The 22,942-nt window shown below is 49.6% G+C and overlaps 5 protein-coding genes across 6 annotated transcripts in view; 4 read left to right on the top strand and 1 right to left on the bottom strand.

Moving 5' to 3' along the window:
- The first annotated feature begins 702 nt into the window (after window positions 1-702).
- On the top strand, window positions 703-8,685 carry LOC125953869 (cuticle protein 7). 2 transcript variants are annotated; one of them, XM_049683672.1, is made up of 5 exons: window positions 703-1,089; window positions 7,014-7,118; window positions 7,326-7,433; window positions 8,140-8,332; window positions 8,412-8,685. In XM_049683672.1, the coding sequence occupies exons 3-5, from the start codon at window positions 7,326-7,328 to the stop codon at window positions 8,522-8,524; spliced, it is 414 nt and encodes a 137-aa protein (XP_049539629.1). In that variant the 5' UTR covers window positions 703-1,089; window positions 7,014-7,118; the 3' UTR covers window positions 8,525-8,685. The 2 variants fall into 2 exon arrangements, with proteins under 2 accessions (XP_049539629.1, XP_049539630.1); XM_049683673.1 differs by lacking the exon at window positions 7,014-7,118.
- A 6,955-nt stretch (window positions 8,686-15,640) lies between these two features.
- Window positions 15,641-16,554, top strand: LOC125953863 (uncharacterized). The gene is made up of 3 exons (XM_049683665.1): window positions 15,641-15,649; window positions 15,743-16,244; window positions 16,325-16,554. The coding sequence occupies exons 1-3, from the start codon at window positions 15,641-15,643 to the stop codon at window positions 16,552-16,554; spliced, it is 741 nt and encodes a 246-aa protein (XP_049539622.1).
- Window positions 16,555-17,950: 1,396 nt separating this feature from the next.
- Window positions 17,951-18,454, top strand: LOC125953873 (cuticle protein 19-like). The gene is made up of 2 exons (XM_049683678.1): window positions 17,951-17,968; window positions 18,053-18,454. Exons 1-2 carry the CDS (start codon window positions 17,960-17,962, stop codon window positions 18,452-18,454), a joined length of 411 nt encoding a protein of 136 aa, XP_049539635.1. The 5' UTR covers window positions 17,951-17,959.
- Window positions 18,455-19,380: 926 nt separating this feature from the next.
- Window positions 19,381-20,379, bottom strand: LOC125955645 (cuticle protein 7-like). The gene is made up of 2 exons (XM_049686783.1): window positions 20,368-20,379; window positions 19,381-19,797 (listed from the first exon to the last, which is right to left on the bottom strand). Exons 1-2 carry the CDS (start codon window positions 20,377-20,379, stop codon window positions 19,381-19,383), a joined length of 429 nt encoding a protein of 142 aa, XP_049542740.1.
- Window positions 20,380-21,195: 816 nt separating this feature from the next.
- Window positions 21,196-22,942, top strand: part of LOC125955643 (uncharacterized) — a 2,489-nt gene continuing 742 nt past the window's right edge. Inside the window, exons 1-2 of the mRNA XM_049686782.1 lie at window positions 21,196-21,233; window positions 21,324-21,657. Coding sequence (XP_049542739.1) covers window positions 21,225-21,233; window positions 21,324-21,657 — 343 coding nt within the window. The 5' untranslated portion in view covers window positions 21,196-21,224. The remainder of the gene's footprint in view (window positions 21,234-21,323; window positions 21,658-22,942) is intronic.

Below are 22,942 nucleotides of genomic sequence, written 5' to 3'. Positions count from 1 at the left end.
CACGACGGTTGGAGACGGTCACCACCCCGTTACCACCAACACGCTGATTGCTTCATTGTGTGCAATCAATTGAATGGCTTTGTGCGGTGACCCTTAGCACGTGCTCCTCGGGTTACTGCTTCTCGCCTCGCACCATCGGAGCCATCTTGGTGTCCTCGCCGTCGCCGTCGCTCGTCGCTCGTCGTTCGTCGCTCTACCGCAGACTCATCTTCGCGCACAGATATTATCTCATATTTTATGTACTTTGCAAATGTGGTCGCCGCAAACAGCCAACAACACCAACACCTGTGCCGTTCCGTAGACGTAGTAACCCCGTAGTTGTCGGCAACCTTCCACGGTCATTACATTGGAAGAAGGAGAAGGAGGCACTACGGATGCTGATTGCGTTCCAATGTGCGCTCGGCGTGCGCGCGCGCGCACAAACCATTAGCCGATTTCTAGTCGATTTCCCTTTCCCTTCGCGACCTCACCTTCCGCACCGCCACACCGAGCGATTCCTAAGGCCAGGCACCATCACCAACACCAGCACGGCAGCGTGGTGCCCAGGGGGTCAGCCCGGCCCGGCCAGGCCAGACCGATGCGCCCGTGATGAGAGTTTCCGTGGCGAAGGGCTCTGCGCATCTCGTCTAAACCTAATTTCCAAGCCACCAGCCAAAGGCAACCGAGCTGCTAGTAGTGCTAGCGCTCCAGACCAGACGGGCACAGAGTTTCGTCATCCGCGCATCAATCGAACGAACGTTCGATCGATCGATCGATCGATTGCGGATCGATCCAAGGCGTCTCGCCACAGCCACAACGGTCCTGGCCACATTGTCACCAATTGTCGATTAGCGTTTCGTGTGCGGTGGCCATCGCGGCATTTATCAACATCTATAACAGCAAGAAGAGAAAAAAGTGTGCTGCTCGAAGCGAAGCGGGGGGAAAAAAACTCAATTAGTGGTCCGTTCGATAGTGCGATAGTCCGGGTTCTATAGTGACCGCGCCATTGCGCGATTCTACCGGAGTGTGAATTCAGGCCGCACACACACACACACACACACACACACACACACATTGGCTTGGTTGGTGCAGTTTGCGGATAAAGAAAAGGTAAGTCCTTTGGTGTCGTCGTCGTCGCCGTCTTCGTTGGTTCCCTTTCCTGCCAGCTTCATCTCCGAATCGAAAGTTAACGCCGCGTGATTAATAACTTTAAGCTTCTTTATGTGACCGCGCGAGCGCCGGCGTGAAGTGAGAAGAGCAGAAGCACCAGCCAGCAGCTGCGGGAGTCATAGCAACAGCTTAGTAGGTTGCTTGATTTATGATGGACCGAGTGCTCGATTACGAAAAAGAAAAACGGAGAAAACGCGCAGCAGCTCGGTTACTCGGTAAACAGAAAAAAAAACATTGTCAAGCAGCACACACGGGGACCGTCCTTTTTGGGGGGGACCACCGGATTAGAGTTCACCGAAGTCATCAAAGTGTCACGATCATGCAGCGCATCTTTAAATTTTGCGCGAAAATATCAAGCAGCATGACGGATCGCCCTTAACGCTTAACGCTTCAAACTCTGCGAACTGCACTGTAATGATGGTTTCGGGAAGCCATTTTCTCGAGGGCGATGGGAAAAAGGCTCACCTCTCCATCGCTCCCTTCCTCGTGTTTGGATAACCCCGGATAACAGTCCCGAAGAGTTGGACAGTAAATTGGAAGTGAATTATTGCGCAAACTTTAACCAAATGCCGCTACGCTTCGCTGGTGAGCAAGTGAAATGGAGCGCCGAGTGAGAAAATGGTTTCGATCCCCTGCGCCAATTAGTGATTCTAGTGCCTGCCTTTTGTCGGTCGGAGCTGAACTTACTGGATAAACGACAACTGTTGCGCTTGACAAACGGTAATAGAAAGTATCTCTCGTCTCATTTCGGGGATCATTAATCAACGAGATAGCTTTACCGAGGACTGGGAGCGAGGGAGGCTGTTGGTTATATTAATCAAAACTGCCTAACGAGGAGCGGACGATCGTCGCAGATCGTTGTGCTGTGTGTGAACCAACGTTCGTGGATCGAGAGCAAATGATCTAAACCGCCAATTTGATGGCTCATAACTCCGATTCCCGTCATTAACTGATCATACACCGTGCACTTGGAGCATCATAGCATCATTTCGCAAAACCACCTCCTGTACACCACCAACACACGCGATTTTGCTGATGATTTCTTTATAAAAAAAAAAGGAAGATTTCAAAGATCATCGTTACCGATGGTGAGCAGATGGTTACCGAGCACCATTGACGGTGTCAATGTCAGTCGGGAGTTAGTCCTTGAAGAGCTTCGCTCGCTCGCTCGATCAGTCGTCGAGAACGGACACTCAAGCCAGCAATAGTCAATCAAAAAGGGTACCGGACACTGTATGGAAGCTGTCAGCACCTTCGATGGTGAAACGATAAACTCTTTTTTCGGTAGCGGTGTCGCATTTTATGTACAAGTGAAAGGCCAACCAGGTTAAACGGCCAAAGCACGATGCAACATTGTATGACGAAATGGCGACATAAATCATGCATTATTCATCATCTAGCCCAGCCCCCAAAGAACAGCTGGCACCGGTGAGCGCCCAGCGCCAAAGTTTCAATTGATTGCGATCGATCGCACCCCTGCAGTGCGATATCCTTCCTCTCAAGCGACTGCCAACGCCCATCGGAACCACCTTCGATCCGTCGATTGTGTGACTTATCAGCGCCGGCGACTCACCTCACCTTGCAACCACGCCGGTTCTAAATTATGACCCTCCTCCTAGCGCACATTATTGCACAATGGACAGTTTTATGGGATGTTAGGACACTTTACGTTCTCACCTTATGTCATCACCACCACCGTCAGCACCGGCGGCTCACACTATAGCTTATCAATCATGTTGCCAGCCAACCATCGCCATTGGCGATCCAAATCGCGCTGCAAATCGCGCGGCACTTGCGGCTCCGTGAGCGACTGATAAATTGTTAATAACCGAGCGACCATAAAGGTGCAGCACGGCTGCTCTCCTTCGCACGTCGAGGTTAAAGATGGTGGCCACCGCACATCGCGGCTTGCGGTTTTTGGTTTACCAGTTGGCGGTGCACACCGAGTGGTCGAGATGCAAGACGCGCGAACCTTTGCGGCGACCGTTGCAGTGCCGGAAAATGGAGCCAACCTAAACTGTCCAAATCGTGTGCAGTGTGCACCCGTTTTGGTGCACCGATTTGCTGCTGGTGGTAGTGGTAGTGGGAGCACACATCACACGCGAATTTACGTCGCGCGTTGACCAACCGATGGCCACCGGTGGTACGTTCGCAGTGAGCTGTTAATCTATCGCGAGGTGCAAGCACGGAGCTCTGTCGGTAGTGCTCCATGGCACGACGACAACCAATCGGAGCTACGAAATTGGTTCGTTAATCTTGACACTTGCCCGGCGTGTAGCTGTGTGTTCGCCTGTTCGACCACTACCTGAATGATGTGATCTTCAATTCGTGCCTTCAATTAGTTCGCTAATTTGCATACTACATAAACACCAATCCCGGGACTGTCCCCTAGTTACAATCGCTGAGTCCCATTGCGCTGCTCGGACAGGGCACGACCGGAGCGCATTAACGTGCATTAGAAGTCGCGTAAATTAGAATCTAAACTCCTGGCCACGATGTATGGACACCTTTTGTCGGTCTTTTCGATTGACTATCAATAGGTGATCGTTACACTCACCGATCGTTTATCTTCTCAACGATCAGTAGCCCAAACGAGGTACAGACTCGAACACCGCATCGGACGCAACAGTTGCAAGAGTCGCTCTGCTGACGCCCTCAGCAGCCTCGCCATAACCTTTCTGCGCCCCCCTAACATAAAGGTTGCGCCAAGACCCTGAACTCTGCAGCCCTTCTGCCAGGGTCTTACGCTCTTAATGATGGCCAAAAAATTAATTATGCTCGTCTAATTTGCTGCAGCAACCCACCCGGCCCCGTACCAGACCCTCGTGATGCAGGAAAAGCTGGGAAAACGGCAAAATAAAAAACGCTCAGCGATCAGCATCGTCCGGTCGGTCCACCGCCACACAGACCTTCACGCGATAGAGCGCTGAGCGATGGTGATGATGACCGCGGTCAACCGATATGGTACCTGGCGCCGGAGGCCGCCCCACCTAGCCGGAAAGATAATTAACATTTGGAAGCAGCCTCTCTCGACGCTTTATATGTTGCTGAGCTGTCAAAGTGGGTTCATCAACTGCATGACCCCAAGCGGGTAACCTTAAGTAACGGTTTACCGCGATGGTTATCAGGGAGACGCCCTTTGGCCACCGATCAGCGGGACCGAATGGGGTATGTTACGAAAGTGCGCTCCAGGTGGGCTGCTTGGCTCGCGAGAAGTTCTCGGTGAAACAGACCATCTGGTTGCGATCGATCGTTCGCCGCCGGCTAACGTGATGACGAAATGAATCGCTCAACCGCTGTCAAGCACCGCGACCACGATGATGATCGATGAATGATCGGAATGGGAGTGTCACTGCAGACGGCGTCGCCAATGCAAGCTTTAAATCATTATTAAAGTTCGATTATCCGCTTTAAGTAAAGAGCGCCCGGTGCAAAGAGAAAATCCCACGGCACCGCACGGCAAATGGTGGTGGCCTATCGAGATGGAACGCGCCATGCGTGTGCGTCACTAGGCGCCAAACGTGCCAAAAACAAAAACTCAATTTACGCCTCCGGAACGGATGTCACTCGGTCGTCGGTTCGTTTGTTTCGATTTTGGTTTTTAATTTTCAACGACGCCGCACCGTTGGCGCCGTAATGAGAATGGGAGGAGGAGGAGGTCACAATGTACGCCTTTTTGGAAGATCCATATCGCGCCCCTGAGAAGCCACCACATATGCCACCTGGGTGTGACATTTAGCAGCAGCAGCAGCAACAGTACAGGGCCGATGCCACATGCCCTTGACGCAACGCAACGAACCACATTAAATGAGATTGAATCGAGGGAGCAGCGAGGTGGTTTGAGGTACCCGAGGAGAAGCGAATCCAATAGCATCAGTTCATCATCATAACGCTGCATTTGCATACGAAAACTGAACAATAGCCCGACGGTATTGGTCTGGGAACTCGATGATCGGTTGGAAGCGACAATAAATCCGAGTCCTTCTCTCTCTCTCTCGCGAGTGCAACGCTATCGGTTCGGTTCTCGCCGGATCGAATCAGATCTTGCTACCGAGACAGTGGTCGTTGCGCGTGTGTGTGTCGCGACCAGCAGCAGCATTGCAGTGCTGCATAAAATTGGTTCAAGACACAATACAAAGCTCCATCCAGCTGCTGCAGGAAAACAACGAAACGAGATGAGTGTAAGTGTCAAGTGCGAACGAGCAGTGCCCGGCCTTGAGCGGCTTATTACGACGATTTGCACATGCCAGGCGGACAGTCGGACCGCGCAAGTCGGAGCAAAACGCCAAGTCAATGCCAAGTTCAGGCCAAGCCAAGCCAAGCTGGCAGGAAGCGATGATCGCGCGAACGACGGAGGCGCTCGCGTCACACAAAAACAAGCGTCGCGTCTCGTTAAGTGATCGCCAAAAGGGAGAACTTGAGGCTGGCAATGACACCTGGGGGGGGCCATGGTGGTACTACACGACAGCCCCCTGCTTCGATGGCATCTCAAAGAAGACGTTCATCAATGTCTGTCGTGGTTGTGGTCCCCAACTAACGATTCATTTTGCGCTCGGTACGTTCCGTTTCCTGTAAACAAACAGCGCCACCAGCACCTGGTCCTGGTCTCTGGTCGGGTCTTTAATTGAAGGAAAAAACCCTCCTCGCACCACACCGAGGGTTCAGGTTGCTGAACTGAGTGGCCGCTAGAGCGGGAATGGCTTTGATCGTGATCTTGAGTGGTTCCAACGAGAATAGAAGGGAGTGCGCGCATCGCATCGCAAAGAGGATGAGGCTCGAGGCGCATCGCTCGTGAAGATCTGGAATCGTGACGATCATGCTGACGACTACAGAAAGGGGGGGGGGTTAGAGATCATCGAACCATGGCATGGCAGCATGGCGTTTGATTGCCACCTGGGGGAGGAGAGCTGCCTCGCAGGCTCGCCCGGTTCAAGGAGACATAACTGGAATGGTTCTTAATCCCGTGGAGAGGGAGTGCGGGAGAATCAGGCGCAATCGATCCGGAAAACGGAAATGATTCACTCACAATCAAGCACACAATGACGCCGACAATGGTGTTTATGGCGGTGAGTCAACTGGGCTTTTGGTAGCTGTGAGCTGGTCACAGAACTCAAATGACTCAAAAATAGCTTTTAGCCGAGATGCCAGAGTGGTATTTGGCAGCGTCTCTTCGTGTATTAATCCCTCCAAAGCAGGATTTCACGATTTTGCTTGCCCGTTTGGAAATACCGGTTAGTCAATGCCAGAACAATAGCATGCCGCGATGCCCTTATCATCAGCTCAAGTCAAAGCAAGTGTCAAAGTTTTGATCAACCCTCTTCCCCCCTTTGGTTCTCGGAAGAATCCTCACCAGCATCCCATCCGCAAGTTCTAGATGGCGACACGTGCCTGACCTTTTACGGGAGTGTTTAATCAATCAAAGGCAAACGATTTGATCGAACGATCGGCAAACGAACCCGTTCTTTTCAACCAAAATGTCACCCTCAATTTACGGAGCGAACAACCCACGCTCCGCGAATCGATTCGAAATGTTAATCTGGACATGCCTCAGGCCACAAATGAGGAATCCAGAGCCAAAAAAAAACGAAATACTTTGCGGCGATCGCTTCCGAAGTCCCGAAAAATCCTCTGGCATGACCAGCGAAGCGGTAACAAAATAATACAACGGACTAAACAACAACAACACCACCACCACCACCACCAGCAAGAAGTGGTTCTCGTGTGGAGAGGAGCCAATGCTTTTGGGCAAAAGATGTTTATTAATGATGAGGAGCTCCCCGCGATCCGCTGCTCCCGACCTTCCTTGCAGCGGTCCAGCACATGACGTGACGCAAATATCAAGGTCATCAATGCTTAAATTTCAGGAGCAAGTGAACGGAACGTCGCCATCGGCCTTCGGGAAAGAGTGGACGAGCAACAACAACGCCAACAACGCCAACAACAGGCCAAGGGAAACGGGCGCCAAAAAGGTAAATGACACGCTGGTGGTTGGAATCGTTGGATTCCAGTCTTTGAACTTCAACGCCGGCGACGACGACGAACCCGCTCCAAGGACAGAAAACGAATCAACAATATGTTTTGGAACAACTGATCGAAATACCTAGCATGTAGATATAACTCGTGCGATGCTTTGGTTAACTATTAACGCCACTGTTTGACTGTTTTTTAATTCGCAGATGTACCCGCTGCTACTCTGTGCCGGCCTTTTCGGTCAGCTGTTTGTGCATTTGACGGTCGGCGAGCATTTGGTGGAGTTCGTCTCCAACTATCAGCGTGCAGCAGAGGTAACCGATACTCCCCCCCGTTCATGTCATAACCAGATAGACGCGATAAGAAGCAAGAGATTTATTAAAAAAAAGGCAGTTTGTGCCTACACTGAGGCAGTACAAGAGTAGTACACGACCACACGACGACCAATGATGACCGCGGTATCTTGCACTGCCAGGCCCCTCGAAACCACAAACGCCATCACGTTGTGCGTGGTATTTGGGCCACTCATTTCACGAAACTATCGCCCATCGCCGCTTTGGCAATAAATCAAACAGCGGGGCCCTTACCTGACGGAGCCCCACGAGAGACAGACTCCTGCTCCGCGCACGAGACGACCGAGTTGAACTTTTGGTTGAAAGAATTTATGACGCTTAAATTACTTTCAATTAGCGAAAGTGTAGCCGGTGGTTTGGCTTTGGGTTCGGGCACACCGGGACGGGCGTATGACGAGAGAGAGAGAGAGAGAGGAACGCCCCAAGAGGGGAGTCTCAGCGAAAACCACAAACCATGTGGTCCGGTTGCCCGGTACCAGAAGAAGAACGACTCTGGCTCGATGGCAGTCTATTTGCGAGCCTCGAATAGTTTCGCTTCTCTTCGCAACTACTCGCGCTCCGTTGTCGTTGTCGCGAGCTGCAATTATGTTTCAATTAGGAAATTGAGCTGGTTATTTCATGGAATCGCCCTGTCCCTAACGCGACTGTCTCTGCGTTCCTTCTACAGATCGATTACTCGTTCCGGTATTACATCGATCATCCACCGACGGGCGTATCGCTGGATCACTGGGAGAATCGGAAGGGAGACTACGTGCACGGTGGTTACGGTGTCCTTGAGCCGGGAGGATACGTCCGTACGGTGCACTACGAGGTTGAAGGTGACAGTGGCTTCCGCACGGTCATCAAAACAACGGCCCCGGGTGAGTGTGTTTACGGTGTCATCGGCCTTCCGGTTTCGGAATGCACTGATCTCCTTCCTCCGATCCCCGATGCCTGCAGGAAGCTCTCAGCAGTACAACATACACAGCGTCGGCCGGAAGACGCCACCACCGCAGCCCCTGTGGAACACGAAACCCGTGGCATTCGTCCAGGGGAATGCCCATAAACCATAAAGCGACCGACCGAGCGAGGATCTCCGATCAGCGGTGACATGAAAACGCAGCTTCGAAGACAGTAACAGAGCGTCTTCTTGTGGTATTTCTGCTGGAATGGGTGTCTGTGGAATATCTGTCTGTTTAGCCATATTTAGCGGTTAAGAGTTAATAAAGATCGTTTAGCAGGAAATCTTCTTATGGTTTGATTTGAATATAGTTGAATTTTTATGTTTTCCCATCGAGTTTTTCGATCGTCTCCTCGTTAAGTCATAAAAGCAAACTGATGATGCCGAGGCCGAGGCCACCGCCTTACTCGCTAGCAAATTAATAAAAGAAGAACAAAAACCACACAACAAATGGTCAGTCTACCGACCGCCGATCTTCTCTTTTAGCGAGGTGATTAATTTTAGCAACAACCGCCGTTGGTCCGTCCGCCTCTCGCCGTCGATCGAGCCAAAATTAAGTTCAAGGGCACGCACAGAGCACGGGCCCGAAAACACCTAAAGCCTAAAGTTCAATCAACCGCGGCCACGCGCTGTTCAATCGATCTGGAGGAGGAGGGGGTGTAATGATGAATGAGATCGACCACAAGGGACGGTTTGCTTTCGCTGACAGCATCGAATTGATTCCCAGTCGGCACAACATTAAATCAAAAGCATAAGTCGGGTTTACTTACAAACTAGATAGTATTCGGTACTCCAATGCTCGCTCAAAAGCGTGTTCCGATTTTTATTGGGCCCCAATCTATCTTGGCGACGTAAGACGAAGCTGCTGCGCTTCAACAGAGAGCATGAAGTGGCCCTAGGAATTTTTGATGCTGATATCGATGCTGACGAAGAATCGCATGTGGACATTTAAATCGGTAACGGTGGAATTGGGAGGAAATCACGACTTTTTCATGACTTTTTCATCGGTTCGGCAAGTTGCTCCAGCGATAAAAGTGGTTTTATTCATTAAAGTCTATCATTTTCCATAGCGTTTTCAGTGCAATGGATGCTGGAGATGATGCAGAAGCCGTTTAGACGAATCTCAAAAACACGACTTGACATAGGACTAACTTTGTTTTTCCGGGTCGATTTTCTTCAAATTTACTTCAAAACTAACTGCCAGAGTGGGTTTTCCCGGCTGAAAACGCGAAATTGCGAATTTTCCGCAACTTTTAAAAACTCTACTTTCAGGCCCAAAAATCTACTTTGAGGGTAATTCACCATTGTGGGCTTCCGACATATTTTTATGTATTTTCCGATTTTATTAATCATCCCCCAGCGATCGGCGTTTTTTTTTTAGTAGAAAAAGGGCCAAAATGCGAGTTTTCCTCGATTTTCAAAACTCTACTTTGGGGAAATTCACGACGTTCAACTTCAGGCACAAGAAATTGTCGATTCCCGGCATTTCTTACCGGCTTTTTTGGTATTTTTCGATTCCGACACTTATCCCCTAGCGATTGGCGTTTTTTTCCGATCGAAAAAGGGTTAAACGGCGAATTTATAGTGATTTTTAAAACTCTACTTTCAGCCCAAAAAAACTCTACTTTCAAATTCAAAACTCCACTTTCGGGCCGGAAAAGTCTACTTTCAATTTTTTTTCTAAAAAAGAGGGCCTTTGAATCGGTAACGGCGGAACCCTTCGGAAACAGTACCAAAACCGCACCGGTTGGATTGGAACCGATTCGAGGCCGTTTTTACTGCCGTCTCATACTGCCTATCGCGGGATAAAGTCGCACTTTTGTCCCAGGACCAAAGTACGCTTTTGTCTTACTAAAACGGCGTACTTTCCGTACTTGGGCTACATGGGCAACTCACCAAACTCACCAAAGAAATTCACCACCAACTCACTAAACCGGGTTTTGAATTTTTAAAAATAACGGTCGTTTTTTTATTATTTCCAACCGCCAGCAAACGCGGCATTAAATCTCCGTACAGGAAGAGGGATTGGAAAATGGAATATCTGATGATCCTTTATGGAAAATCGTGGAAAATTTTGGGACCATTCCTGTTTCACTGGCTGAATTCTGTTAATAGAAAAAAGATAAGGGATATCACCGAGGTGCTCGATGATTTGCTAATAGTTTTCTATGGCATTGAATGATAACGAAGATAGCCAATAAGCCATTTTATTTATAAGCTCCTCTCCTGAACTCCCGAATCGTTGTATAAATCATTGGTGTCTGGTATATCGTCTGGTCCGATTTATTATAATTGACCGCTTAGTCTATAAGCGATTTATCTTAATGGCCCCTTATCTACGTCAATCTCTTATCTAAAATACATAAACTCTAATCTAATTGAGTTACACCAAGCGGTTTCTCGAAATCAAAGTCCCATCCCCACGACCCCACGCTCCACGTGTAGATCACATCTGTCATCTGATTGCCTCTCTTCAACCAATATTTCGCTGCCATAGTGTTCGTGCATAAAATTGACCATAGCCATTATGCAACTCGCGCTCGTGGGCACTCGATAGCGCAGAGGGAGTGAGAGAGGCCTAAAAGTTGTCGATCGTCTCAACCAACATCTCTCCTTCAACGACCAGTTAGCTGGAGCGATGCTGCTGCTGCTACTGCCCATTGTTATTCATCTTCTGGAAAACAGTAGACGTCTGGCCCAGGGGGGTGTCTGATATAAGCGAAACGAGAGCCCCCTCGACTCAAGGAGGCCCGCGACGATTGCTGCTTAGAGCGGAGGGGGTGGGGCCAATCGAGAAAGAAAAACTCTCACTCTCATTAATCATAAACAAACTGACCAGCCAGCAAGCCAGCAAGCGGTGCGCGCAGCACTTGTGATCGCCCGGCCAAAGGCGAAGACATAATAACCCAGCCGGAGCCGGAGCTGGAGACGGAGCAGAGAGAGAGAGAGAAGAAAAGTGAAAAATGTCTGCGCAGCGCAGCGCTGCGGTGGAGGCAGCGTAAAAGGAAAACTAATGGCTGCTCGCAGCTCCATTTGAGCTTTTCAGGGTAGCAGCGAAGCGGCATCGAATTCAAGTTCAACATAATTTTCCTCACTTTCAGCATCGACCAGCAGCGGCAGCGGCAGCGGCAGAGCCCCATTGATGCAATCGGCGATGAGGCTGCCACGATTTCAGTGGAGCGTAAGCTCAGCCACTGGGTCCGAGAAGTAGGTCAGTCGGCCCAAGTGTGGCTTGGGTCCAGGGTATTGTTGGGCTAGTAACAGGTTGCTGGAACCCTGGGTGAACCTACCACCAGACACACACACACACACGCGCGCGCGCGCCGATTATTTCCGCGAATTAAATTACCCGCGTCCATTGACTGTGGCCGCGAGTCTGCGCCGCGGATTGGTTCATCTCGTGGTAGCCGTTACAATGTGTTTCCCTCTGGATTGCTGCTGCTGCTGCTGCTAAAGCTAGCTGAAGGGATGGAGTAGCATTGGCATGGTATGCGTTTCTGTCATCGGCATCATTAAAATGATTTTCTTTTTTACTCCAAGTAGCACAAACATTCCGTTCAGTTTTCGAAAAGTTTTCGCAACTTTTCGCTGTCAGAGTTGCCGGCTTGGATTGCGACGCAAGTCGCCTAATAATCACTTATTAAAGTGTCATCTGTGCGGTACACCCACACCCACCCAACGTCAACCGCCGAAACCAATAAAGCGATCAATCAGCGGTCGACGAAGACGATGACGACGACGACAACGACGATCGAGACAGCAATTAGGTGGACCTTCTTTCTCCACGATTGATCCATAACACGGAACAGAGCCCTTGCCCAACACGCGGCGTTTGCTGCTGCTACTGGTGATGCTGAGGCAACTCCGAAGGCCCCCCCCCCCCCCTGAATAAAACCCCTATTTTTTCCCCCCTCTCGCTCCCGGTGCAGCAGAAGCAGTATGTAGGTTTGTATGTTTTCCGCCCGCCACCGATTTCGGGCCACCGCCGCTAACAACTCACTCACTAGCTGGGAGGCACGGAAAATGACATGCCAGCTCCGCGCGGACGCGAGTGACAAGACCGGCGGCGAGGCCACCGTCAAATCCGTGGCCTGGCGTGCCGCACATTTTTTTTTTTCATCATCATCAACATCATTCCATCTGCAGCTTGCCGGCAGCAGCGGGGGTTTCCCTTTCCTTTGCATTCCATATGTTACGCTAATCGAGAAACTGAGCGCAGTGTGCTACGATGGAATTCGTGGGTTTGACGAAGGGCCGGGAGATCGCGTTAATGTTTATGCTCGCCTCGCGCGCTCGATACTGCTGCTGCTGCTACTGGACTGGACTGGATGGAGCTGGACACTTTGTCAAACCGACCGGGACTGACCCATTTTTCTGGGGACAATGTCTCGAGGCGATGCTGCACCAAACTGGCTTGGCCATTCGACTGGTTTGGCGGTGTGCAAAATGGAGTAGGCGAGTATGTCATGAGCATGCGAGTTGGTTACCAACCAACGAGCGGTTCTTAGCGGTGTTCACGCTTACAGCAATCTAGTTTTTCGCTGATCGATTCGCAATCGCTACCAGCGTTTCCAGCGATAAGAACCGCTCATGCAAATCGACTTGCTCATCGCAACATGCAAGGCACGTTGTGTCAATCGTGGCCTGATAAAAGGTGTTTGTCTCGTTGACCAAGCGTTCAGTGAGTTTTCCGAAACACACACACACACATATGAGAGATGCATTCCACGAGCATCGTCTTACGCCCGGGACCTTGCAGCACCACACCAGAGGGGGGAGGAGGGCTGCAAACAGCGCGCTCGATCGCCTTGAAAATGGACCATTCGGCAAATTGCGCTGGTCATGGCGCGAGATCGTGTGCGCCATGACGAGCTTTCGTCATCGCTGGCAGCCAGCGCCTGGAACATCGTCGTAAAAAAAGGCGTAAAACGGAGCGAACGAGCGCACACAGGCGCGACTTCCAATCCATTACATTACTCGGTCGGTTGGTTGGTCGTTTGGTCGGTCGGTCAGGCGACGCTGCAGCGTGCCAAGTTCGAGCCAAACGGGCCATCGAGGGCCGACGATCGCGCTCTCCGGTCGCTTTTCCATTAGAGGCCGTGAGGCTGGAAAAGCGAACCAAAAGCAGCAAAACAGAACGCAAGCATACACACACACACCCGCGTACGCCGGGCGTCAAGGTAACAATCGAATCGACCGACCGAGGTGACGAGAGTTGTGTTTTTGGCAGCTCGAGCTCAATGCAGAAAACGGCGAAACGGCGAGCAGTCAGATCGATTTCAAAATATCATCACAATATCGTCGATCACACGTCGACGTGATGACCGAGGAAGATATGTGCTCGGCAGGCGGGCTAGCGAGCGTGGAAAGGGCTGCGGGCTGGTTCGGAAAACTATGTGCATTTCAATGGCCACAGGCACACGCCTGAAGGAAGTAGCTGCCAAAACGTCAATCATCAGCCACAGCCGCTGTGCTGTGTGCTGGTGATATCTCGAATGATGTGCGACGCTTCATAAATGTCTTGACATTTATAAATGTTTCAACAACACACTACTGGCTGACCAAACTAGAGCCACCACAACAGACGGAGAGAGGCAGAGCGCTGTCGTAGCCGGGGTTTGATCATGATCATAAAAATCGTTTGACGTGCGCTGCACCCAACAGTGGAGTGGAGCGCTGCAGCGGATGGGAAAGCGTCCGGCGACGGCGGCAGGTTATGGCGCCGGCATTCAACTCGAACCAACTATAATGCACGGTTTGCGTCCCACTGAGCGCTGGCCGGTGTGTTTCCGGCGCGATCGGAAAGCTCGTTTGATAATTAATTTCTGCTTCGACCAAAAAATGCTCAAAACCGATATCCAAATGATATCGCTGAAACAGCTGCAGGACAACCCGTTTTTTTTTTGAGGTGGAATCTCTTCGGCGATCGCTTTATGTAACATGTTTGATGCGCTAATGAGCAGTTTCGTTTTCCATCTGGCATGCATTTCGGGGAGGGATTTTTGGGATTTTGGGATCATCATTAAATCGCTACGTTCGGAGTGTGGAAGTAGAGCGTATCAAGGGGTCTCCTCCGAACACGGTCAAGAACGCGATCGCTCACCGAATGCAAATGTCGCCGCATTCCTTCATGCCACTAATAAGTGCGACACTCAGCTCAATCCTCCGTCCACACGCACACACACACGCCACGTCATTCAATTAAAGTGCCAAGTGCCAAGGATAATCGGCCCGATTTCCCAGGCCCGCTGCATGTTCTGCAGCATACCGGTTGAGGGTGGACCTTAAAAGTGGAGCAAACGTGGCAGCATTAAGACTCTAATGGCTGACCAATTTGGTCTCCGTTTTTTTCGGTAAACCACACACAGTGAACCGATCATTTGCGAACGATTTATGCAAATGCGCAGCAACGCAGACTCTGCAACAACAACAACAGTGACAAAGGGTGGGATATCATACACACACACACCCAGACGAGGTGAGCTTGCAGCAATCGATCACCACCGACAACAAACGGATCCCATGAAGGATCCGGTGGACGATCAACACACTAATGGTCGACTCATTAGCAATTGCCACAGGGCCCGGGGCCGCCCTAACAGACCTGCTTAAGACGCCAGCACAGACACCGTGATAGGAAAAGCGTGCGTGAAGTGCTTTTCATCATCGCTTTAACGCGCGGTGCGGGTGGAACAAATGATTTCAATGTCTTCAACGCCACCTTCTCACGAAAACTCTCACAAACACACCGTTTGAGAATCGTTTTTGAGAAGGAGGGCAACCCGCGGGGGAGGGAGGGGGGAGCGGAGTGGCGAACCTTTTGGATCGGTTCTGCCCACACACACACACAGCACACCTCACACGATTGGTACCACACTCTCACACTGGCCCGTGTACCATGGCCGATTCACCCAATTAATTGCGGCTGCTGCTGCTGTTGCTGTTGCTGTTGCTACTGCTGACGTCCGTTTTACAGTTCTTTGAACCGTGTTGCGGTGCCGTATGGGGCTGCAGCCCGCATGCAGCCCAGCGAAGCCACGCCACGTCGGATGTCCTCGAGAACGCTAGAGGCCAACAGCGTGCAACAGCGTAGTCGAACGTATAAAACCGTTCAGCCGTCGACAGAACGACATCAGACGAGTTCAGTGTGCTTACCGGTGTGCAGTGTGCAGTGTTTTGTGCCTTCTAGTGTTCCTTATCAAACCAAACTTCCGTTATCAACCCGAAAATGCTGCGAGTGAGTAGGAATTCGTAGTTCTGGAGTGATCAATAGTAGAAGATCGACACCTAATGGTCCTGCCCCGTTCTGTCTTTCCGTTTCCGTTGATAGTTTGTGTCCGCCATCGCCATACTGGCTGCGACGGCCGTTCAATCGGCCCCGGTCGAACCGGCCCAGTACGCGTTCGTCACGAAGCATCACCATGTGCCGGAACACCATCACGTCATCGAGCAGGTGCACCATGTGGTGGAGGTGCCCAAACTGGCGGCACACTATCCGGTGGAGCTGCTGGAAGATCAGCACTACTACCAGCACCAGGAGCCACAGATTGTCCTGTCGAACGACAAGTACATCGGCGAGGCGCACGAGCACCATCATGCGGCCCCGGCCACTAGCTACGCCGACAGCAATGACTACAGCAGCCTGTACGGTGGTAAGCAGGTGTCGCACCTGTACGACAACTACCAGTATGGCCAGTACGATGCCGGGTATGCCAAGAAGTACGACGAGTACAATGCTTACCCCAAGTACAGCTTCGAGTATGGAGTCGATGATCCGCATACCGGTGACCACAAGAAGCAGTGGGAGTTCCGTGATGGTGACGTTGTGAAAGGTAGGTGGTTTTTCGTCCTGTCCCGGTCGTTTGTGACGTTTTCTTGAATTCCCTTGTTCTTCTGTTCATCCCATCCCAAGGTGGATACATGTTGAAGGAAGCCGATGGTACTACGCGCGTCGTCGAATATACCTCGGATGACCACAACGGATTCAATGCGGTCGTCAAGAAGTTCGGCCATGCTCACCATCCCGAACCGAAGCAACACAATGCCTACGGCTACATCGGTAACTACGCCGGAGCTTACGCCACCGGTGAGCACTACAGCAAGGGAGCTACCAGCTACGCAAAGGTCTGGAAGCAGCACTAGGGCATAGGCCCCGGGGGGACATCTCGCCGGTCACGCTGCAGATCGCCAAAGAGGATCAAACTTGAGATTACCGAATAATACCGCAAACAACAACAAAAAAAAACAACCCAGAACCTAGACCGCGTTCAGTTCAGACAGACGCCATTATTTATTTTGTTACCGAGCGCGCTGTTGAGCATTGCTGGATTGGATGGCTCTCGAGCGCAGAGCCACGCTAAATGAGCAGACACACCTGTACTGTATCGCAAACTGTTTATGCTTTTTCTTAAAAATAAAACTTCCTATCTGTGATTGAAACAAACACATTGCCTTACTGGTGCATTCATTCGTCTATAACAAATACTTTATCGATAAATATATTCCTGTATTTTTAATGTTGAGTTATCCTGAACAGATAAGACGAGCAAATGACAATAAATGATTTTAATTGAAACATATTTCGTTGTAATAACTGCGGCATCACCCTAAGCTTTATGTCGATTCGTTTAGCTGAAAAATCTCAATGATCTTGACCATTCATTCCATGCGATACTGCGCGTAGGGGATTAAAAACTCTCGTGAAAGATTATAAAGTTTCTAAGAATATTTTAAATTGTATCGGTAGTAATGAAATATTCTGGATCCTATTCTAAATAAATCAGAACAATCTTTTGTTCTCTGAGTTCTGAACATAATTGTTGCTACTCTATTGGCAGCTCCTTGAACACATAGTTGCTTACGTGAGGTGATAACCTCGATGAAAGTGCTCTACAATGACACCCGAAAAGTTGAAGCATGATAGCTTGACCGAAATTCTATTTTTTTTTCGTAACCTTCACTTCTGATGTATCCACTAGCTTTACCCCCTAAAATGTTGAGAATTTCTTGCAATGTGGACATGCTCGCCGGACAGTTGGTATTTTAAGAAAGCTTTTTCAATCAAACTCACCTTTATTGTTCTGTACACACTCCATTTTCAAGGACGAAACCACATTTCGCACCGAGCCAATTTTGCACAGACCTCCTTTTGGTGCTACCGAGGCAATCACTTCGATACGTTGGCATCACATTAGAGCTGCGAAAGGATGCGCAACATCGATCTCATAATTATCCTAACCGAAAACACATTGGCACGCGTAATAATGCGTGCGGTACGAAAATAGAGACAAAAGTGGATCATCAACAACGCGCTGCAATGAGCTCGCCGCTCAAGTTCAGTTCCATTGTTGGCACCCGCACAGTGAGCAATTAATTGTGCTCATCCAAGGCGTTCCTCGTAGCAGGGATGAGCGAAGAAAGCCAGCATCCATTTCGCTATAAATATTCAGATTCTGGGACGAATGGAGCATCAGTTCAACGGTAGCTTTCGCATCGAAAACATCTCCGCAGTGAAGTTTGACAATCAACCTCAAACAAAACAAACAAAATGTTCAAGGTAAGTGTGCAAAGCCGCGAAACAGCAGTTGGAATAGTTCAGAATTGATCAGAACTAACGGTTATGTTCTACATTTCCTTACAGCTCCTTGCACTCATCGCTTGCCTGGTGGTTGTTGCCTCCGCCCAGTACCATGTGGCAGAGCATGAGCACAAGGAACACTATGCTCACCCGAAGTACAAGTTCGAGTATGGCGTGAAGGATCCCCATACCGGTGACCACAAGAGCCAGTGGGAGGTCCGGGATGGTGACGTTGTCAAGGGAGCGTACACGCTGGAGGAGGCCGATGGCACGCACCGCGTGGTCGAGTACAAATCGGACAGCCACAACGGTTTCGAGGCCAACGTCAAGAAGGTCGGACATGCTCACCACCCACAGGCCCACCACCCAGTTCATCCCGTCCATCCCATCCACCCCGTGCACGTTCCAGAGCACCACGGACACGGATCGGGTGCCAGCTACGTCAACGTCGACAAGCACTACTAAATGCGACCAAAGCAATGCTCGAAATCAATGGAAAGGGAAATGTGATACACTGAAAACTCAAACATACCAAACACACAGAAACACATGCAATAAATAAAATGTAAATCAGCAAAATACTGAATCCAGTGCTTTTCTAACGCATTTTTACTGCTTTTAAAACATCCGAACGATGAGCAAAACGAAATAAAATAGTGGTTGAAGCGCGTATTAAACCGTTATTTTTACTCTAAGATACGATTGCGATCTTCGCGAATACAGCGATTAAGAAACAAAACAAACCCATATATCTCTTGTTAGCAATGGAGGCATAGAACTAATGCTATTATGTTTGCCCAAATAAAATTGCCTCAGTAGAGTAAATAACTCCTATCAATATTCAATTCGATCATATACCGTGAGACTAGAGTGATTATAGATTACAAAGAGTAAGGGACGTAAAAATATCTTGAAGAAAACAACAAGCACATGACCACATATTTTCTCGAGATATTCGATATTTAATCAATACTTTGATTGTGTTACAATGAACGATTTTTTACATCTAATCAAAATTCCTGTATACCAAACATATTTTTTTCTATTAAAAAATGTTCTGTTTGGTTCATGATTTGGTAAGTGTTCCAGCAAATCTCCTGAGAAGTCAAATTCTTTGAGTAAATTTCATATCTAATTTATTTATTAACAGGACAGGAGGACGATTTAGTAGTAGGTCAAGCAGCCAAGGATCTGTTTCGTGACGCTAACAGTCAAACTTGCCGGAAACCTTTTCCAGGTATGCAGAGAATGGACTTCTCAAATCAGCACCGATTGCAGCTACAACCAAAGTGAAAGACCGTAAGTTTCAATATCAACAACAGTTTACTCTTTTCCGTAACTTCACGACGTCCTCAGGCTTCTGGATTCCCTTCGCGGTACGGTTCATCGGTTCAGTAGTGTTTGTCCAGGTTGGCATAGCTGGCACCGGATCCGTGACCGTACTCGGGGCGTCCGTGAGAAGCGGGTAGTCCTCCTCCGTAGACCTGCGGGTGATGAGCATGTCCGACTTTCTTAACATTGGCCTCGAAACCGTTGTGGCTGTCCGATTTGTACTCGACCACGCGGTGCGTGCCATCGGCCTCCTCCAGCGTGTACGCTCCCTTGACAACGTCACCATCCCGGACCTCCCACTGGCTCTTGTGGTCACCGGTATGGGGATCCTTCACACCATACTCGAACTTGTACTTCGGGTGATCGTGGTGCTCCTTGTGCGCGTACTCCGGCCCGTAGTACTGAGCGGAGGCAACAACCACCAGACAGGCGATGAGTGCGATAATCTGAGGAACGGAAACGGAAAGGATATGAGACTGGATTCCAAAACTTTTCCTGCTGCTCCTTAGTATACCTTGATCATTTTGGTTTGATGTTTTGGGTGAGATTCTTTTGCGGTTTACTCCACGGTACACTAGGCTTTGCTAGAGTTGAAGTCGAACTGATGGCTGATGGAGCAGCAGAATGATATATTTATATGCACATCCCAGGGACATCTCTTTCGACTTTTGCCAACTGTCCACAACAGCCTTGTTCTTGAACCGCCACCGAGCGCTCTTCACTTTATTCTTCTACCGGATCGCATTTCCATTCGCGTCTGGCATCATTTCACTTTTCATCAAAGCTACCTCTGATCAGTCCTCGTCGGAAAGTATCTCGAACATGCCTGCGTGCGTGTGTCCGTTCATTCGTCGAAACAAACCTGAGATTGCCATGCACACGCATATCTGGCCAGCTGCTTTTGGTGGGTTTTGGGTGAGATTTTCAAATTCCAATTTTCCAATCATCATTTCACCCACCGCCACCACCACCAGCAACAGCAGGCAGGTTGGCAACCGGGGCGCACCGGAGTGTCAGCACCATTATTCTCGACTCGAGCGACTCACACGATCTGTCATGATTCGGAATATGGATCAATCGTTAATTGCTCGACTGCAGCACTTGGTTGGCTCGCTCGTGGCACGGCAGAGAACCATCGATTGATTTTAATGGCACTTTGTGCAACACCCGCGTGGCGTGTGGCGTTTTCGTTTCGTGGCCAGCCCATAGCGCTGGAGAGGAATGGAGTGGAGAGGTGGAGAACTGAGAGTGAATGTAATTGTGCGGCAAAAAATAAGGTGCCCCGAGCTGGACAACCAGACAAACAAACAGAAAAACACAGCCACAGCCACCAACACAACATAACAACAGCCAAGCACCAGCCCCAACATGAGCGGTGGATTGCATTTTCCACCAACCAGGTACCTAACGCTCATAACGCCGCCGGTTTGGTTTGGTTCGCGAAACTCCGGGTACACCCCCTTTTGGGTGGGTGGCGTGCGTATGGAAAACCAGGGGGAGACCGGCTGCCCGCCAATCGCCAGCACTGCCGGTCGGTGACCAGTGTCCTCGTGTACCAGAAGTACCATCGCCATAGCGCATAGCGTGGACCATCCTCCTCCTTCTACTGCTGCTGCTGCTGCTGCTGCTGAACGATACTCGTGACGTTGACGAAGCGAGTACCCTCGTACTCCGTGGTCCCCTTCCCGAGCCAGCCAGCCAGCCAGCCAGCCTGCCGGCTATGGTTGATGTTATAACAATCGAGTTATGCTGCACCGTTTTCGGGAGGTGGGCACTGCGCGGATTCATTAGACGCTCGCGCGTATAAATAACCGACCGCGTGCCCCAGTAAGGTATCAGTTACCGCTTAGCCTTCCCATCGTTAGCAACACCACACTCAGCAAATCCCAATCCCCGAGCAAACATGTTCAAAGTAAGTATCGTCAGAGCACAGGAGCACTCGCCAGGAACGGGAATTAATCGTGGCTTGTGAATCCTTTTGTCCCGAATTTCGTCCCTGCAGATCATCGCCCTCGTTGCCTGTCTGGTCGTGGTCGCTTCGGCTCAGTACTACGGAGGTGAGCACGGTGGTGTCAGTGGATACGGTCATCATCATGACGAGCACAAGGACTACTACGCCTACCCGAAGTACAAGTTCGAGTATGGCGTAAAGGATCCCCATACCGGTGACCACAAGAGCCAGTGGGAGGTCCGGGATGGTGATGTCGTGAAGGGACAGTACTCGCTGCACGAAGCTGACGGTACCGAGCGCGTCGTTGAGTACAAATCGGACAAGCACAGCGGCTTCGAGGCTGTCGTCAAGAAGGTCGGCCATGCTCACCACCCGCAGGTGTACGGTGGATACCACCACTAAGTGACGAAACCAAACTAGCAGCAGCTACTAATGGCTGCGCGTTGCAGGAGCATTTTTCCCTTCCAGCGCTGAATGTGATATCTAACTGAACTCCTGGGAGATGAGAGGAGAAGAAAAACTGAAATAGACACAAACTTCCTAGAATCAATCGAAATTTGCCTGTGTTTTAATCGTGGTGTGCTGAAGAAGGAAGACCAATCGAATAAGGATTTTATGATAAAAACTTTTCGAAAACGAAAAAGAACTTCTGCGAATAAAGTACAAGCAGATCGATTAGTTGTGATACAGACATGAATCGACACACACACATTTCAAATTAAACAACGTTCGAATGTAATGAAATCCAATCTTTTGATCTCTTCTATACTCCTTAAGTATAAGACACAATCAATCGTGTTGATCCATCGTTAATGCGAACTTGATCAAGAATTGAAATAAACGAAACGATATGTTATTCTTCTCAAGATGCTTCCAGTCCAGTCTATCATTTATCGTCGCAGACAAACAAATCAAACATATTGAATAACGATCACAATTCAACGGCCCGACGCTAGACCGCTTCGCGCATCGTCCACCCAGCCGGTATTATGTCACTTCGGAAGATATTACTCCACAACGGGAGCTTGAAAAGCGCTTCGAACGGTCGATCGCGGTATGGCCACACACAACACCGGGCGAGCCAAGCGCACATGAGAGTTCCATCACAATGGCATGAATGACCGGCGTGCCTACCGATGGTGATGCTGGAGACTGGAGACATCGTAAACAAAACAACAACATAAAAATCATAACACTTTTGTCTCGTTTGCGACGAATGTGTCGTGGGCCGGTGTGTTCAGGTGCGGTAGCTTACATAAAGCAAACACAACATGATCAGCACCGGTGGCGGGTAGCGGCGGATAAAACACTGGAAAGCCAATCATTTGTTTTGCTAATTGCATATTAAAGCTCTCCTCTATAGACCTGTATGATCCAGCTTGAAGCGTGAAGTGAAGGGTTTTTGCTTTTACTGTTGTTCTAAATTCACTAAATGGACTGTTTATTTGTGATCGAAAATGTTAAAATTGTTCTAAACCAATTTACATTTGGAAATATAAAAAAGAAAATATGCAATACAATTTGAATATTTGAGGATGAGGATGGTTGGTACAAGACATAGCTGAATAACAGGTGCGAACTGTGGATGAGATATCTTTTATAAAAATCATGACCGTTTCGACGAGGATCTTCTAATGTTTATCAGAACATACGATTATTAAGCATTCGCA

Source organism: Anopheles darlingi, chromosome 3 (assembly GCF_943734745.1).
Source record: "Anopheles darlingi chromosome 3, idAnoDarlMG_H_01, whole genome shotgun sequence".
NCBI lineage: Eukaryota > Metazoa > Arthropoda > Insecta > Diptera > Culicidae > Anopheles > Anopheles darlingi.
This window is presented reverse-complemented; position numbering and strand designations above follow the sequence as displayed.